The sequence below is a fragment of the Hemibagrus wyckioides genome, linkage group LG27 (assembly GCF_019097595.1).
Source record: "Hemibagrus wyckioides isolate EC202008001 linkage group LG27, SWU_Hwy_1.0, whole genome shotgun sequence".
Classification (NCBI taxonomy): domain Eukaryota; kingdom Metazoa; phylum Chordata; class Actinopteri; order Siluriformes; family Bagridae; genus Hemibagrus; species Hemibagrus wyckioides.
This window is the reverse complement of record NC_080736.1, coordinates 4597867-4615525: the sequence shown is the minus strand read 5'-3', so window position 1 is coordinate 4615525 and position 17659 is coordinate 4597867. Positions and strand designations below refer to the sequence as shown.

Below are 17659 nucleotides of genomic sequence, written 5' to 3'. Positions count from 1 at the left end.
ACTAACATTTAAATTGCCCTAACAGAAGTATTGCCAACTTAGCAATTTTTGAGCTGAACTTTTTGAGCTGATGTTAGTGACTATCTTGGACTTGATTTGGCTCTCCAGCTCACGTTAAAGCTTCTGGACAGCAGGATTGGGACAGTCCACTCAGCACTACTTTGTAAAGTATGTTCCCAACAACCAATCACTGATCAGTATTGTTCCAAATGACCAATCACCGATCTGTATTGTTCCAAATGACCAATCACTGATCTGTATTGTACCTAATGACGAATCACTGATCAGCATTGTTCCCAATAACCAATCTCTGATCACCATAGTTCTCAACAACCAATCGCTGATCATCATTGTACTCAGTGACCAATCACTGATCACCATTGTTCTGAATGACCAATCACTGATCAGCATAGTTCCCAACAACTAATCACTGATCTGCATTGTTCTCAATGACCAATCACTTATCAGCAATGTTTCCAACAAATATAAATGACCACCATTGATCCCAACAACCAATAAATGACCACCACTGTTCCCGACAACTAAAAAATGACCACCATTGTTCTCAACAACCAATCCCTGATCATCATTGTACTCAGTGACCATTCACTGATCACCATTGTTCACAAAACCCAATCACTGTTATTCCTATCAACCAATCACTGATCAGCATTGTTCCCAACAACCAATCACTGATCAGCATTGTTCTCAATGACCAATCACTGATCAGCAATGTTTACAACCAATAAATGACCACCATTGTTCTCAACAACCAATCCCTGATCATCATTGTTCTCAACAACCAATCACTGATCACTGTTGTTCCTATCAACCAATCACTGATCAACATTCTTCCCAATACCTAATCACTGTTGTTTCCAATGACCACCATTTTTCCACCAGCCAATCACTGATCACCATATTGTCTATAGAAGTGACTTCTTTTGAGGAAATCAAAAGAAGTTCTTTTGCACATAGCAGCTTTTGGCCTGCAAATAATTGTGACAAATGAACAAATATGCAGCTTCACCCATGACATTGTTTGCCAACCTCTAGCAAGCCCTTTGAGCATGCTTTCGTTTTTATTGGTTCTGGATTCTTCATCCTGCAGATTTTCATAATCAGAGAAGTATGTTTTCAATCCTCCTTGCTGTTTTACAGCATTCCACCTTGCCACATAAACCTGGTGCATCAACCTTTTAAACAGCAGAACAGTATCAGTGTCGAAACATCCACATAACACATGCATATTGGCAAGAGATCTGCAACTGTGATGCTGCTTTAACGCCAAACTCCAAATTTAACCTTTGGCTGTGAAATCATATACATATATTTTCTGTTACATAGCTTGAAATCACTGAAATCATCCAAACTACAAGGCTTTAAGTTGCTGGCCGGGTTTCACGAGCTCTATGTTACTACCCAGTGGGCGTGGTTATGGGGCGCGGGGCGTGGTCGCGGTTGGCCGCACGCTCTGCTTCTTCATTACGCTTAAAAACACACAGCTTGATGTAGGCTGATGTTAACAAGGAGACTATTGGTTATCTCTGATCCCCTGAAACCCGGCGGCATAATTAATCTGTAAACTGCACTTCGGAAGTTTTTTCTTTCTTTCCGTGAGACCTGAAGGGCTGATATTAAGGAAACACACACAAAAAAAAAGACAATGGTGACGGAGAGAAGTATCCTATGGAAAGGAGTCATTTTGATTATTTTTTAGATTAGTCAAACTTTGCACTCGGACGCATTTCGTTTGAATCTGATGCTCTGAAAGGACTGGCTGTAAAGCAGACACGGTTTTCACTTTGCTTCAACACTGTGTGTTATCGGGGTTTTGCCTCCTTTTGTGTCCCGCACTTCTCCGAGCGCGCGCGCGAGACCCGGACATTTTCCTTACCTCCTCGAGGTGAACCATAGCCCGGGATTACCAAAAAAAAAAAAAACTTTTTTATTCCCTATTCAAATTGAATCACTTCCTTATTTCTTTCTGTGACACTCCACCATCCAGCCTTCCTTTTGGATTGTAAATAAAGAAGGCAGCGAAAAGAAACACAAACTGGTCGCAGTGCAGCTGCGCTTTTCCAAAGGGGGGAAAAAACATGGATGTACGATTTTATCCGTCCTCAGGGGGGACTTCCATTCCGGGAGATCCACAGAACATGGATTTCTCCCATTGCTCTGGCTACTACAGCTACAACAAGGTGAGACAGGATGCTTTTTAATCCACCCGTGCACAAAGTTGCTTTTGCGCCCGTGCGCACTTCTACTGACTTTTGTTTAAAAACACGCGCACCTCAAAAACACTTGTAACGTATCAATGCACCGCTCTTTATTAACATACGCATGTAAATTCTATTGCCCAGGACCATTCCGTGTGCATGCATTAACCCTTAGTTTGTTATGATGCCGTAACGCGCGTGCAACATTGCAACGTATTCGTGCTGTAAATCAATCGGAATTTTTATTTTTGAATGCTTAAAGTAACTATATAGGTATATTATTATTATTATTATTATTATTATAACATGCCTGATTTGACGCAGAGAGCAATAAGACAACTTAACAGTCTGTCGTCTTGCTTCAGTTGAATTGTGTGTGGCGTAAATGAGCATCTTAATGGAGCAGGTGCGCGCGCTCGGTTCCTTCTGCGTAAAAAAAAGGGGTCAAATTGTGTAGAAGTTGCTATCACTCGTATCCTTATATATTTTGCAAGCTGGATAGATACTTTGCAATAGAAAGGGAGGCTGGGAGAGCAGAAAACACATCCAACCCGTAATTAAGAGTGTCACGTTGGATTAAGCAGCGGTCGCTCATTCACGAGCGATTTGCACGCGCGTCGTTTCTAAAGCGGTTGTTATGCGGAGCGCTCGAGACAAAAGCCTGAGCTCGCGCGTTGCGGGACAATGCACGGATTGTGCGCTTGCTCCTGCGTTTCCACCGCGCGCCATGGACATCATGATACAATGATACGATTGGAATGTTTTCCTTTTCAGTCACTTGTGTGTGATTTTTTTTTTTTTTTTGCCCTGGGGGGTATTGTGTAAATGTTGCTGTTGGGGCAGTAAAGTTTTCACAGCCAGAACTGAAATTCCCAAACAGTTGGTCAAATTTTCAAACCTTCTCTCACCTTTTTTTCTCTCTCTCTCCACCTCTACTAGATACCATCTTGTTTAACAAAGCATGTTTTGTGATGTGATACAACTGACTATCAGTGCCTAACTTAGTGAACTGCATCATGCAAAGAAGCCTAATCATTTGCCTTTATTTAAATAGCATATATGCATTGGAGTTAGGATACGCCGTGAGCATTGCAGGGACTATATGTGGTCAGGACAAACAGTTTGACTGTAACTTCTTTGTTATTAAAGGATAAAAAAATCATCAGGGCAGCGTGTGTGCTTATATGCAAGAGATGACTTTCTAAAAACAGCTTTAGCTTGTGCTTTCAAACATCCCTCGTTCTCTGTTTTAATAGAAAATCAGAACCCAAATCATGGTGAAGTGAGTGTCTTTTTCTACTCTTGACTTGCCAGAACTTTCTTTCTCACAGCCTTAAATTTATTACCTATGGAGATAAAACTTGTCAAGGAGTCCTGTTTTGTGCCGTTTAAGCTCAAATTTCACAAATTAATAATAAAAAGATGCACTTTGATAGCCAAGGACTAAACACGCACATGAACCCACCTGACATGCCATCCAAAAGTATTTAGTATTTACTAATGATAGCCACGCAGCTGTGAAGCATTTTATAAGACGCCATTAACTTGAGTCATGAAGTCGTGTTGATCGTTTACTTCTTAATCGCAGCCTTCGGTAGCCTGTAACTCACACCAGTTATTAAGCGTTTCCTTTCCAGAAAAATAAAGTAAACCCAAAGCGTCCTTTACAGAACCTATAGCCTTACCAGAGCCGTAATTAGCCTGTGGACTAATGAAGCTTTGGCTAATGGTGGATGATTGGATTAGAGAATAAAGGAAGCAGCATAACTTTCTGAACTTTCTTAATCTGGGCATCACAAGAAGGAAACGAGGTGGTTGGAGTAATTTGGAGGAAATCAGGCTAGCCATCATGGTTTAGTGGAAAAAGCTTGAGCCTGTGCGCTCATTGTGAATTAGAACGTTCTTATCAAAAGCTCAGATCTTACCCGATATTCATACGGGAATGAAGAAGAAGAAGAAAAAATGAACTCTTACTGCTTTTCACCCGTATTCTTTAGATCTTGCTAACTGTTTAATTTCAGCATTTATAGATTTTCATTACAAATGACCCCGAGCTACGGCTTTACGGCTAGTTTTGCAGTTCGGTTTTGACGTTCGGCTGCTGATTGGCCGCTTCTCCGCTCTGTAATGAGTGCGGTTTGGGCCCGAGCGTACAGTTTAGACAGGCTGCACATGTGGTAGCAGTCAAGGCAAATTTACAAGAGACAAAAAAAAAGGGCCCACTTCTGAAAGGCTTAAACGAACACATGCCTACATTGTTTCGGAAGATCACGTTGTTGTTGTTTGTTGTTTGCTGTTGTTTGTTGGGTTTTTTTCTTCGCATCTAGGTTACATAGAGGATTTTAATAGATTGACGATCTTAAGGATTTTCTTTCTTTCTTTTTTTGTTTGAAAAGTTGTTCTCGGGTCTAAAACATGAGCTGTGAGACGTATCTGAGATGTCGGTACTTCATTAGATTTTGGTTGGCTTGCGTTTTTAAAACAACGTCGGGGGGAAAAAAAGGGCGAGTCGGAGCTGACACACTGGCCTCGCAGGCATGCGGAGACCATTAGTGGGACTGGTTATGTTTTTATTGTGGTTTTACAATGATGTCAAGTGCTCACTCCATTAGTGCTCAGCAGAACGAAGTATCTACAGAAAGGTTTGACAGAAGGAACACAAAGATCATTAAATGGTAGATCAAGCGTCATGTTGAAAACTCTCTCTCTCTCCGTCTCTCTAAAGAACTTTAAAGGTCTTCGGGGAAGTTTTTCTTTTTTTTCTTAAATAAAATCCAAGACAATCCTTGCATATGAGTGCCTGTGTGTGTGTGTGTTTAATGTAAGTACTTTTTATTGTCCTAGAGAAAGATCTGGAGCTGTTTAACTGCGATAACAGGACTAACACTAATGTAAATAATGAGACAGCATTTCCCTCAGTGGAGTTTGGCCAGAGTTTGGTGTTTGTCAGCATTTCTAGTCTTCTCTTTCCTTCTCTAGTTCCCTCTCTCTCTCTCTCTCTCTGTCTCTTTCTTTGTCCCTCTCTCATTTTCTCTCTCACACATTTCTCCCCCACCTCCATGTCTGATGAAAAGCTTCATTCAGTTATGCAAGAATGGACGATTCTCTTTGTGCCTCGCTCTCGCCATGGCAACCCCACTGGACTTTGTGTCAGGAAGTGTGTGTGTGTGTGTGTGTGTGGGTTTGTACTAACAGATGGCAAATGTGTACACACACTCATGACAAATTGCCTCAGAAACCCAGTGTGGTAGCACTTCTCTATGTTCACCAAACCATATTAAACAAATCATAAATACACCGTAAACAAATGGAGCAGATTGGGTTCAGCCGCCCAACTGGGCTTCGGAACATCTTTTGTATTTTTGACATTAGATGCATGAGGATGATGATGGCAGTAATGAGGATGATGAGGACGGGTTCTTGCAGCTGCAGCCGATTTATTTACAGTGTATTAAGGTGAAGAAGTGGAGGAACGGAATCCTGCAACAAAGATCTGAGTGTGTCACGCGCTTTCGCGCTCCTGTGCCAAAAACAAAAGAAAAAAAAAGGAAATGAGGTGACAAGCATCAGAGATGGTAAATTACAGAGGTGTTTACACCCACTGATCTTCTTTACACACACCTAAATGGCCTGACACACACACACACACACACACACACTCATTGTTACTGCAGCACAAAGGCAAACAAAACACCCATTCAGAAGGCCATACACACACACACACACACACACACACACTTTTCCTGAGGCTACAGCAGCACTCTGTTCTGTGGTAGATCAGGCAGGCAGGGGTTAAACTCCTAACTCTGTTCTCTCTCTTTCTCTGTGTGTGTGTGTGTGTGTGTGTGTGTGCTGTTAACGTGTACACAGCTGCTGTTATTTCATCATACACTCCACACTACTAGACTATCACTACTATCAAGCTCTGGTTCCTTGACAAGATAGCTGTTGTTTGCTATAACTAGTAACTCTTACATTTCAAGTTGAACTTTAACCCAAATGAAAACATTCAGCTAGTTACAAAGAGAAACAAATGATGGCTAGCTTTACTACTTCACTAAAAAAAAACATTATGGGTTAATAACGGGTAGTTTTTGTCATTTGCAATAACCGAGCTAAATAAAACCAACGTGTATACTGCTAAATAAATAAATAATAAAGGAAAACTTTTCACTCACAAACTATTTCTAAAATCCTAAGAACAAATTAAAGCTTGTAAAAAAGTATTCAGTGTTTAATCTACCTTTGTTAAAACTGATCAACTCATCACTGTTCAAACCGCTCTCACGCCTGCTATTAAAGATAAAACGCATTAAACCGTTCTGATTTAGGTTTGATTTTTTCAACCATCTTATTAAAACAGCGGTATGAGACATACAAAAGTGTCACCCGTAACCATCACATCACTCCCTGTACTATAATAATGATATTATTTGAAATGCACCTTAAACAAACTGTGATGTTTATTTTTACCCTGCAGTAAATCTGGCTCATATCAGATAGCTGCATTTTTTCTGGCCCTGAAATTAGCTCCACCCCTTGCTAGACTGTATCTTATATAATCTTTGATTTTATTATTGCCATGCAGTTGATCTGGCTCATATGTTGGAGTTGTATTTTTCTGGCCCTGAAATTAGCTCCACCCCTTGTTAGAACATATTTTTTTTAAATGTACCTTAAAAAATTTTGACTTTTTTTTTTTTATCTAGCTTGGCTTATATCAAGTAGTTGCATTTTTTGTTTTTCTGGCCCTGAAATTAGCTCCACCCATTTTTAGAACAGATTTTTAAAAAAATGTACCTTAAAACTTTTAGATTTTTTTATTTTGCTCAGCTCATATCAATTAGTTGCATTTTTTTCTGGCCCTGAAAGTAGCTGCACCCCTTGCTAGAATAGTTTTTTTAAAAAATGTACCTTTAAATCTTTGATTTTTTTTATCTTGCTCAGCTCATGAATTAATTGCATTTTTTCTGGCCCTGAAATTAGCTCCACCCCTTGTTAGGAAAGATTTTTTTTAAATGTACCATTAAAATATTTGATTTATTTTTCTTTTGCTTATATCAATTAGTTGCATTTTTTCTGGCCCTGAAAGTAGCTCCACCCCTTGCTAGGATACATTTTTTTTAAAAATGTACCTTAAAAAATGTACATTTGTTTTAAATCTCACTCAGTTCATATCAATTAGTTGCATTTTTTTCTGGCCCTGAAATTAGCTCCACCCCTTGTTAGGATAGATTTTTTTTTTTTAATGTACCATTAAAATATTTGATTTATTTTTCTTTTGCTTATATCAATTAGTTGCATTTTTTCTGGCCCTGAAATTAGCTCCACCCCTTGCTAGGACAGAATTTTTAAATGTACCTATAAAAAAGTAGATTTTTTTTTTTCTGGCCCTGAAATGAGCTCCACCCAACTTTTACTAGAATAGACCTGGTGTCACCTTTTTCAAAACAAATCGAGACTGAGTGATTACATATTTAAATCCGAGAGATGGGGTTAGCTAGGTAAGGGGAAAGCTTGTGAGTCTATCGAGACTATGGTTGTATATTACATACTGCACCTTTAAAATATTCAGAATCGTCTGATTGCAAGTTAGCAATGTAATTCTACACTGATTTCTAACTGCTTTATCTTTTTCGAAGCTCATTCAAAGTCATAGGTTCAGCTTACTGGCTCCATTTGTGTATTGAGGAGTGAAAAAAAGTACTGTATGTCCTTTCACACCTGTCCAAACACTGCTTTACATGAACACGCCCAGCTTGCAGCTCACTTCAGCCCTGCTTCTTCACAAAACGTAGGCGCGATGATGTACGTTATGATCATAGAATCCGGATTTATACACAAAAAAAAAAAATTCTGTTTGTCACGACGACGTCACGTTAGCCGAGAGGCTTTGTGTTTTTGCTTTTGTCTTCTCTAAGTTCCTGCACTTCCTTAGCAATACTGAAACACTGATAACCGTTGCCATGGCCACATCAAGTGTACTTCTATTTGCGGTAAGTGAAAAACGCTCATCATTGGCAGAATGATCAAGCGCTGAAAGGAAAATAAGCTCGGGCATCGGCGATCACGTTTCGAACAGCAGCTCTTTAGATGGAGATTGTGCTCGAGAGGAAGCAGATGTGGATGTTTTGTTTCGGGTTTCCTTAGCACGACGTGGATTTTTCCATTAAGGCAAAAGCCCCAGACATTATTTTGTGTTCTTTCAAATCACATTCAGTAGCCACAGTGGAACTAATAGGAAAATTAAGTACTTGCAAATGTGAGGAACGTGGGGTACATCTGGACACGCCGGTGGCTCCTGGGAGTTTGAGGCGCTAAGCGTGCAGAATTTGGGTTCTACGTGTAGCAGAGGAATTAAAATAAAAGCATGAAATTGTGTTGCAGTTGATGGCACTCACACACGAACTCGATACTGAAACTAGACTAACACACTTACACAGAGGAAGTGACCTTCAAATCATATCACGTTCTCTTCAGAAAGATGAACGGAAATCAAATGAAGTGCTCAACTCTCTCTCTCTCTCTCTATCGATCCTCATCCCAGATGAACTTGGGATGTAATGTTATTGTGGTTCCAGGATGAGAGAGTCACACTTGTAGTCATATATCCTATAAATATATCTTAGAAATTTCCAATAGCACGGTGTATTCTGTCTCTGAAAGATTTCCCTGTCTAATATTTCATCTACATTACAACATTTCCAAGGCTACTGCAAGTGTTAACTAGGAGGAATGCTGTGGAGTTATTCTCCTGGGGGAGAAGAAAAAAGCAATCAGATGTAAATGCAGCAGTGAGATCATTGTGAGAAGCGCATTATTAGATTCATAATCAGATCAACAAACTGATATTCTAACCCAAGTTATGCAAGCACAATATTCACATATACCACTAGGAGTCATTATGTGTAGCTTTCCATTGTTTAGGTTCAGATGATTAAAAAAAAAAAAAAAAAAGATTTCCTCCATGCACACTTCAAGCCCTTAGGTTCATTAAACCTACATAAATATTCATAACAGCTAATTTCATGTAGCATCAGCTGTCAAAATCGACTTGAAACATGTTTTATAGAGCCTACATATGCCCTTCATGACAAGTGACATCAACTTTCAGGACATGTTTTAATTGACCTTAATTAAAACATGCTTTATAGAGCCAATGCATATGAAGCTTCATAAAAGTTTGTTTTGGATGAATTTGGGTATAACACAGCTAGATACTGTGACACAGCTAGCAACACAGCTAGTTGTTGTAACCCAGCTAGTTTGGGGTCATGTTACACTGTTTGGCAACACTTGAGTACCCGGTGTTTATAGAGCTACATAAAATCTACATAAGTCCCTTATGATGACTCATAGAAACAAAAGAATATTTACATCTGCTTATGAATGAGGCATCAGCTGTCATAATGTTTGTCTTTAATATTTTGGTGACATTTGTAGCACTTGGGTCGTGTTTATAAGGCCTTATAAGGTTTCATAGATTTTTTATAAAACCTAAATAAGCTATTCATGGTGACTTGACAAGCCTAGAAAAATGAATAATCGATTATTTCCAGAGGTGTCATGGTAATAAAATCAATTTTTGTCAATTTTTGTACACTTTATAAGGCTACACAAATCCTGCATAAACCCTTTATGGCAATTGACTTAAACCTACATAAGGATTAATAAAGGTTTATTTCACCTAGAATAACACAGGGATCAGGTCAGTTGAGGTTTTTATTCTGTTTGCCTGTATTTTACCTAAGGTTGGTATTCATAGAGCTTCATAAAACCTATATAAGCTCCTCATGGCAATTTGACAAGCATACATTAAATATAGGTGGTAATACAGCTTGGTGTCACATTATAAAGTTTACCAGTGTTCATAGAGTTACATAAGTCCTTAATGCAGCATAAATAAACATATGGCATTTGTAGCAACTTCATTCAGAAGGAATCAGCTAAGTCTGCTTTTGTCCACTCAGGGACAGTGTTTTTAGGACACTGAAACCTATATAAGCGCTTTATAACAAGTGACATTAACTTACACAAGCATTTATAAAGCTTTCAGGTTTTATTAAGGTTTATAAATGTTAAAGGTTTCTAATGATATGAACATGCATATTCTTGTCAATTTGCATGACAGGTTTATAAAACACAGCTTTAGCTAAGGGTGGTGTTTATAAGGCTTCATTAAATCTACATAACAAAAGTTACACATAACAAAACTTACAAAATCATATCCAACGGGTTCTTTCCAAAAGTTCTGCAATCACAATTCGGTGATTTTCGAGCAAAACATTTCACTTTTGGAAAATCTCGAGTGACAGATCCAAGCTAGTCATGGGGGGTGGGGCTTAAAAGAAAATGAAGACTCTGTTGTTGCGAAAGTGAGAAGTAAAGTATGAACTGCTTGTAGGAATAATGGATTCGACACAGAATGACCTCATCGCTCCTGCTTCTTCCACAACGCACCTACACTCCATCCATGCTATTGATTATCTCCATTGATAAAAGTAATTATGCTAATTTCTGCCTGACAGGCATCACGACCCAGATGAGATCATCTGTTCAAGCCGATCGTCTTTAACCTCGCCTCCTCTAATTGACCGCACTAGCATAATTTTCCCAAACATGACCATGATTTCCCATCGTCACGGTCTGCAGCAACCCGGTAAACTGAGCGGATAAAATGGAGTTTGAATCTGAACGCTTTCCTTTCCCAGTCTCCAATTTTTTCGGTAGAGAAATTGCCGGCATGAAAGCCGCTTTGTGAAATGCCACGGAGTCAGCTTGCTTATTTTTTTTTCATATCCTATTAAACCCTACTGATTGCTGACTGCTACACTGGTTAACATGCTCACACCGAGGTCAAACATGCAGACGGACGAGAATGTTAATGTGTGGGTTCACGAGAAGACGTTTGTAGTTATTACGGAGGTCATATGCATAAAATAAAGGGCCGAACAAAGAAACCGGCAGCTGTAAGTGCTGTTTTTTAAATACAAACCAAAAAAGTCAATCGATAACGCCGTATTGACTCGCACCGCAGCGCCCGGATCAATCGGCAGACAATCAGGACTCGGCATGAGATATTCAGATGCACTGAAACGTGAAACATGCATAAAATATCAGCACGGTATTTTGCACACACACACACAGAAGCCATGGCAGTGTTGAGACAGTTCCTGATTGTGGATTAAAGCTATTGCCCTTGTAATGTTTGACCTGAGAGAGTTTCAGGACATTGAGGGATGTAATTGAATCTGGAAGAGTGGGGAATATGATATAAAGCCCAATGTGACTCATGTAGCAAAGCCATATTTCAAAAATTTCCATTGTTTCGTTTTTTCCCCCCCTCCACTTACGAAATGAATGATGGCCGCCGAGGGAGCAGGTCAGTCGAGCTAAGACATTAGTATCATGTTACACAATTCGCTAACGCTACTTTACAGCTACATTAAACCCACATAAGCTGTTTAAAGGGCCAATGACATAACCTAGCATTAACATTTATAAAGACTTCGATGCCAATACAATAATAAAATTATTCACAGTTGTGCTTTGGATGTTGGTGTCTGCTTTATAAAGTCCTTTTTCAGCAATTATGACGTGTTTTCATAGAGCTACATATTCATAATCCTGTAGAATTTTTAAAGACTTAGTTAAACAATGCTCACAAAGACTTTTTGGGTAATATCAGTGTTCGCATTGCGACATAAAACCTACATAGACCACTGACATAAACCGACATGAGCATTCATAAAGACTTTATTTCAGTTAGCGGATGAAACATAATAGTACTTTGAATGTTTATGTCTCTTTTATAAACAGGTCAACTAGTATGATCCTAGAGCTACACACAATCTCCTTTATAAACATCTACCTTACAGTGTACTTTTGTAAGTTTTGGAAATGCTAGTATTCATAGGGCTACATTAAACATAGATAAGTCTGACTGTTTTATAAACAGGTCAAGTATGAGCTGTGTTCATAGAGCTATATAAAAGCCACATAAGGTCTTTTATAAAGGCATATTTCAATAGCTGTCGTAAAGTTTTTGGTAATACCAGTGTTCATAGAGCTACATTAAGCATACATAAGCTGGCCTGTTTTATAAACTGGTCAAAAACTATGAGCTGTGTTCATACAGGTACATAAAGGTCTTTTAAAAAGACATATTTCAATAGCTGTCTTAAAGCTGAGAGTTTTGGTAATACCACTGTTCATAGGGCTACTAGGAACATACATAAGCCCTATATGACAGTCGACCTAATATTAGAAAAAATATTCATGATTAGCTATTCCTTTACTTTAAAAGATTACAAAGGGCATATTGTTTATGTTGCTACATGAAACCTATCTAAGACTGTCATGAGAATCGACATAAGCCTACATAAGAATTTATAGTGGATTTTCTCATGAGGTGTCAACTATCATACAACCCGCTTTTGTCCTTTTTTGTTTTTAATCAATCTATGATGTCTTTCTAAGCTCATAAAGTGTCCTAAACTACCCATACGCAGGTGTTATGTCAACATACAAACAAGTCTCTTTATAACAGCGGATACCTGTTCGAATAGGGCTGTGTAAATTGAAATGCATATCAGTTGTCATGAAGGGCTAACGTAGACTGTATGTAGCACAAACGAACACCACCCTTCGAGTAAAGTGTTATCTGTTGCTTTATATTTAGATATCATTAAACCATTCTGGTAAAAAAAAAAAAAAAAAAGGAGAACAAAGGAACGAGGCAGAATCGGTTAAAGAGATGTCACCAAATCGTCCTGTGAGATTTGTCCTGGATGTTTTATTCTCAGAGAAGAGAGTCTCAAAGGGAAGAAGCTCACATTGCACCGATGCACCAATTTATTCACTAAACCATTTGGTCGAGGTTTGGGATGTCCTCGTTCTTTTGCTGGGAAAAATTACAACCCAGACCGTTTTTTTTTTCTTCCACCAAAATCTCATTGTAGAAACAAAGGGCTGATCTGGAATGTTGATCTATCAAGCTATACTCCAGTTGTGACAACAGCCTCTGGTAAAACTAACTAAGTCTTTCCATGTACTTAATTACAGAAAGTCTGAAGTCTTTCCCCGCTGCTTTCCTAACAAATATTTCAAATAAAACATCAAGGCGAGCCTTTCCACAGGCCATATTGTATATCTGCTGTCTTTAAAATCCGTTAGAATATTCTAGAATAATAACAACCGTCTGGGTTTTAACCTTTTTAAGCTTCGCAGTTGTCGCAACATGCGTGAGCTTCTGTAGTTCATTGGAAGTAATGGAGAATTAGGTAGTACAGCAGGATACTGCTGCGGCGAGATAATTTTATCTACAGCCCCAATCAGCAGCTTGAGCACAAAAGTCATTTTACTGTAATTTAAGTCATTTCTGGAGATTATAATTAGACTAATGATGGATGGCACTGTTCATTTTTATGACCTTGAAGCCACAGAGCAGAAGTAAACAGTGCAACGAATGTCCGGCAGAAAACAATATTCTCTGTAAAAACTTTTTTAATCATAATTTTAATAATATTTTTTTTAGTATTTTTATTAGGATAAAAGTTTTTTTTTGTGCTATAGTGATGGCATGAAGGTTTTTTGTGGAACATGTTTTTGTAGTTATTTCTTCTAAAAAGGCTGGTGGACATTTTTTTGTGGGTTGAAAGAATGCTGATTATTTTTGTTTACGTAGGTTCAGTCATAAGAATTTAACAGTGGATCACGAAAAAACAGATTTAATAATAAGGTTTCGATAAATTTCCGATATATATTATAATGTAAACTCTAAATCAGTCCCTTTTTTTGTGGTTATAATTAGAAAGATTTCTTTTATTAGGGTCAAATCTTGTACTGTACAAATACTATACAAAACGTCTGAACGTTTTTCGTATTTTTATGTCGTTTTTTGACTTCATAAAACATTGAAAAAAAGTACAGAAAGAAAAATCACAAACTCCTAGACACTGCTAGACTTCCATATTAAGGTACAGGTACAGTATGTTATTTGACACGGGGTTAAACGCTGAAGAATAATTTATGAGAAAATGAGGAATAGGGAAACATGCCAACGACACAAACAAAAGAAATATGTTTTGTCTGCATAATAGATGTTTTGGCCTGGTGTGTGGTGGGGTGGGTGGGTCGGGGGGGGGGGATACGTATTTATATTTAATGAGCTCCAATGTGAGTGAGATTTGATACGTCTGTTGTCTATATGCAGTTGTTTATGGTTTGTTCGTGAATAGTTAATTACTTTAATGGCCGCTTCGAAATGGTGTGTAGTAAATACAGTGCAGTGTCTTTCTTAACACACGCTGGGTTGCTGTACAGTTCATATAGTTGCCCCTAACAAGCGATTCCATTTGTGGTGAAATAAGAGCAGACGTAAATCTAACCTAGCTTGAAACGATTAACGCGGCATCAAATTAAAATAGCACAGTGTAAAGGCTGGAAAAGAAAAGTCAAAGATAAAGCTGGCTTTTATTTTCCTTTTTTTTAACCATAGCAAAACCGGATCGTGCCGTTATTATTATTTTGTTTTCCGCTTAGTCAACTTTAGTCTCCAAATCCATTGTTTATTGCCTCTTAATTTCACCCAGGCATCTGTTTTTCAGTTGTTGTGACATTTGGGTAAGCGTCGAAAGAAAAGAAACAAGAGGGAGAGAAGCAAACCTCTGCCCTCATTAATGCAGCCGGAGAATGAGTTGTCTGATAGCATGCAGCAGATGATGAGGTGAAATCATACTGAACTGATTATTCCATTAGTCTTTTGTTTGACTGCTCATTGTTGTGCTGTGTTGTGCTGCGCGACACCCACAATGCTTTGCAGCTTTCTGCGGCTCGGCGCGGCCCTGACAAAAACAGCAGGTGTTCAAATACTAGCGAGCAAAGAGTTTAGAGAGCGAAAGTAAATAAAAGACTCATTTGAATGTGCAAACAGAGCATGCTGAAACCAGCGAGGGAAGTAACATCTTTTCGTTGTCCCTCGCCGACAAAAAGTGAAAAGTGATCGCAGGCTCGAGTGTTGATCGGCTCTCTTCGACATTCTTTCTCCGTAGCCACTCGTCCCTGTTTATCTTTTCTCATCCTGTCATTCTGTGGGATTTTCCCCATCCAGGATGGTCCTCGAGTACAGCTGCATGGTATGGAAACCTAATAACCGGCTTTAAAAGACTCATTAGTTAGTGTTCTTCTTTAGCACCTCCTTCAAGCAAAAAAAATAAATAAATAAAACTAACCCAAGGTAGCGGGTTAATATGCGACTCGGTTCCAAAATACATTTTAATTATCTCAGCAGAAAGCTAATACAAATCGGAAAAGCACCATCATCCCGTCTCTGGAGTTTTTAATGACATCCTTTATAGCAGTGCGTTAGACTGATAAGAATAAAGAGTCTTTGTTTTCTCCAGGAATGTCATAGGAATGTAATATAATTTATTTGAAATGGTAATTCTTTCACTCACTCTTTCTCTTTCTCTCTCTCACTCCTCATGTTTCACTAGTCAGAATCTCGTCCTTGAAATGATTTGGTTTGTTGCCCTGTATAGATTACAGCCCCTCTTCTTCATCATCATCATCGTCATCACTTTCACAGTCTATGTTTGGCTGCTTTCACATTTTCACACTAGGTATTTTCTTTAAAAAATGCTTTCATAATAAGAGCTTTTTGTGGGATCGCTATGGGGAAAAAAAAGGCTCACAGTAACAGTGTTATCGCTTATGCATTCCAGTAGCGCTGGCTAATCAGCTAGCTTATCCATCTTTTCACTTTTTTTCAATATTTCTTTCAGTTTTCTCAACTTTTACAACATGTCAAATATGCAATGTTTTGGTTCATGGACAAAAACTGAATTTTCTTCCATGTTTCTGTCTCTTTCTGTTAAAGTCTTTTTCTTTCTTGAGCTGTGATCTGATTGGTCATCCCTGGGTGCATTCTAAACATTTTTTTTTTGAAGTGATATAAATTAAAGTGACGTTTCTGAAGTAATGGAAAATGCTTTTGAAAAACGACCGCATGCTCGCCTCCATCTTTTTTCCCCCCTCATTATATATAAAAATGAGCGCTACTGGCTAATGATATAAATTCCCGATTCGAAAGCAGCCTTAAATAGTGCTGCTTGCCATTCTGTCCTTTAATTCCGTTGCGTTTACATCTCCATTGCCAAACATCTTGTATATCCCAAATACAACGTGTCACTTTGATTATGTTTCCTGTTACACTTTCAATCTGAATCTAAACATCGCTGTTTGTGTACTCTCGCGATCCAAGGACGCTCGTTTTCCAAAGCCTGGAAACTCATCCTGTAGGTTGTGCTTGACAGAACTAACGTGAGCAATTAATCATTTGACTCTTGCACGTGAGACGATAGTGAATCAGACACGTGGAAGAAGACAGGGACCTTTCACACACGTGTTTGCACTGTCTTCCAGTTGGCCAACCATGAAATTGTTTTCATGCCCATCACTGCATGTTTTCAATTGTAATACAAACCCTCGGTTCCTGCGAAAGTCGGCGGAGTGCTTATTCTTTTCCCCGTCTCTTCTCTTTATTTATATGGTTAAATGAAGCTTTGGGCTGGATTGTGCCGTAATAAGTTTTGACACATGTTCTCATTTTGATGTTGAATGAAAAAATAAGGAACGAGTATAAAACCAGAGAATTCAGTGAGCATTAACTCGACTCTGGGGAAAAAAAATAAGAGAAAGAAAAGATGATTGAAGCAGTGCAAGTCTTTCAGAGGAACATATGGTTCCCCTCAGTGTGGATATTTATTCCATACACGTATTACAAACCGAGAGTGGCTGCTTTGTAGATGGCTTCCAAAAAAATTGTACAGTGATTGCTTCATTGCTGATGTGATTTCTATTGGCCTCAGAAGTATCCTTAACAAAAATGCCAGCCTGTTCCTCTGTGCTACAGAGTAAATGAATGTTGCATTTTGGTTCTAATAAAGTTGCATTAGGGAAGCTGAACAGCTGGTTCCCATCTGGAGCTTATTGGGAAAGTATTGACGATACGAGAAGGAGCGTAGCGGTAGGCATACATACACTACTATCCATTAGAAATCCTTCAGATTTCATTTTACCCCTCAAACTCCAAAGATCTGAGGTAACTTGTATCCGTCACTGGACATAATTAAATACCTTTGCTATTAGTTTCGATGTAGTAACAGTTGCCATAGCAACAGGTGAGCTTAAACGAATTAAAATGTAGATATTTCAAAAAATTGTGACAGTGTAGAAGAAGCTGTCCAATTTTTTACCAAACGTCTACACACTGAGTGACTAGTTTAAAAGAATCTAAAACTCACACCACTCTTACTGACAGGTTTCGTTCTTTATCTCACTAGCATTATACGCTATACAGTATAGCCAGACGTTTCTGGACTCCTGACCCTCAACACCTATATATGTGGTTTTCCCCCAAACTGTTGCTACAAGTATTA

The 17659-nt window shown here is 38.6% G+C and overlaps 1 protein-coding gene across 1 annotated transcript in view; it reads left to right on the top strand.

The window, feature by feature from the left end:
• The first annotated feature begins 1480 nt into the window (after nucleotides 1-1480).
• Nucleotides 1481-17659, top strand: part of tox3 (TOX high mobility group box family member 3) — a 68435-nt gene continuing 52256 nt past the window's right edge. The window contains exon 1 of the mRNA XM_058382158.1: nucleotides 1481-2201. Within this exon, the coding sequence (XP_058238141.1) occupies nucleotides 2100-2201 (102 nt within the window). The 5' untranslated portion in view covers nucleotides 1481-2099. The remainder of the gene's footprint in view (nucleotides 2202-17659) is intronic.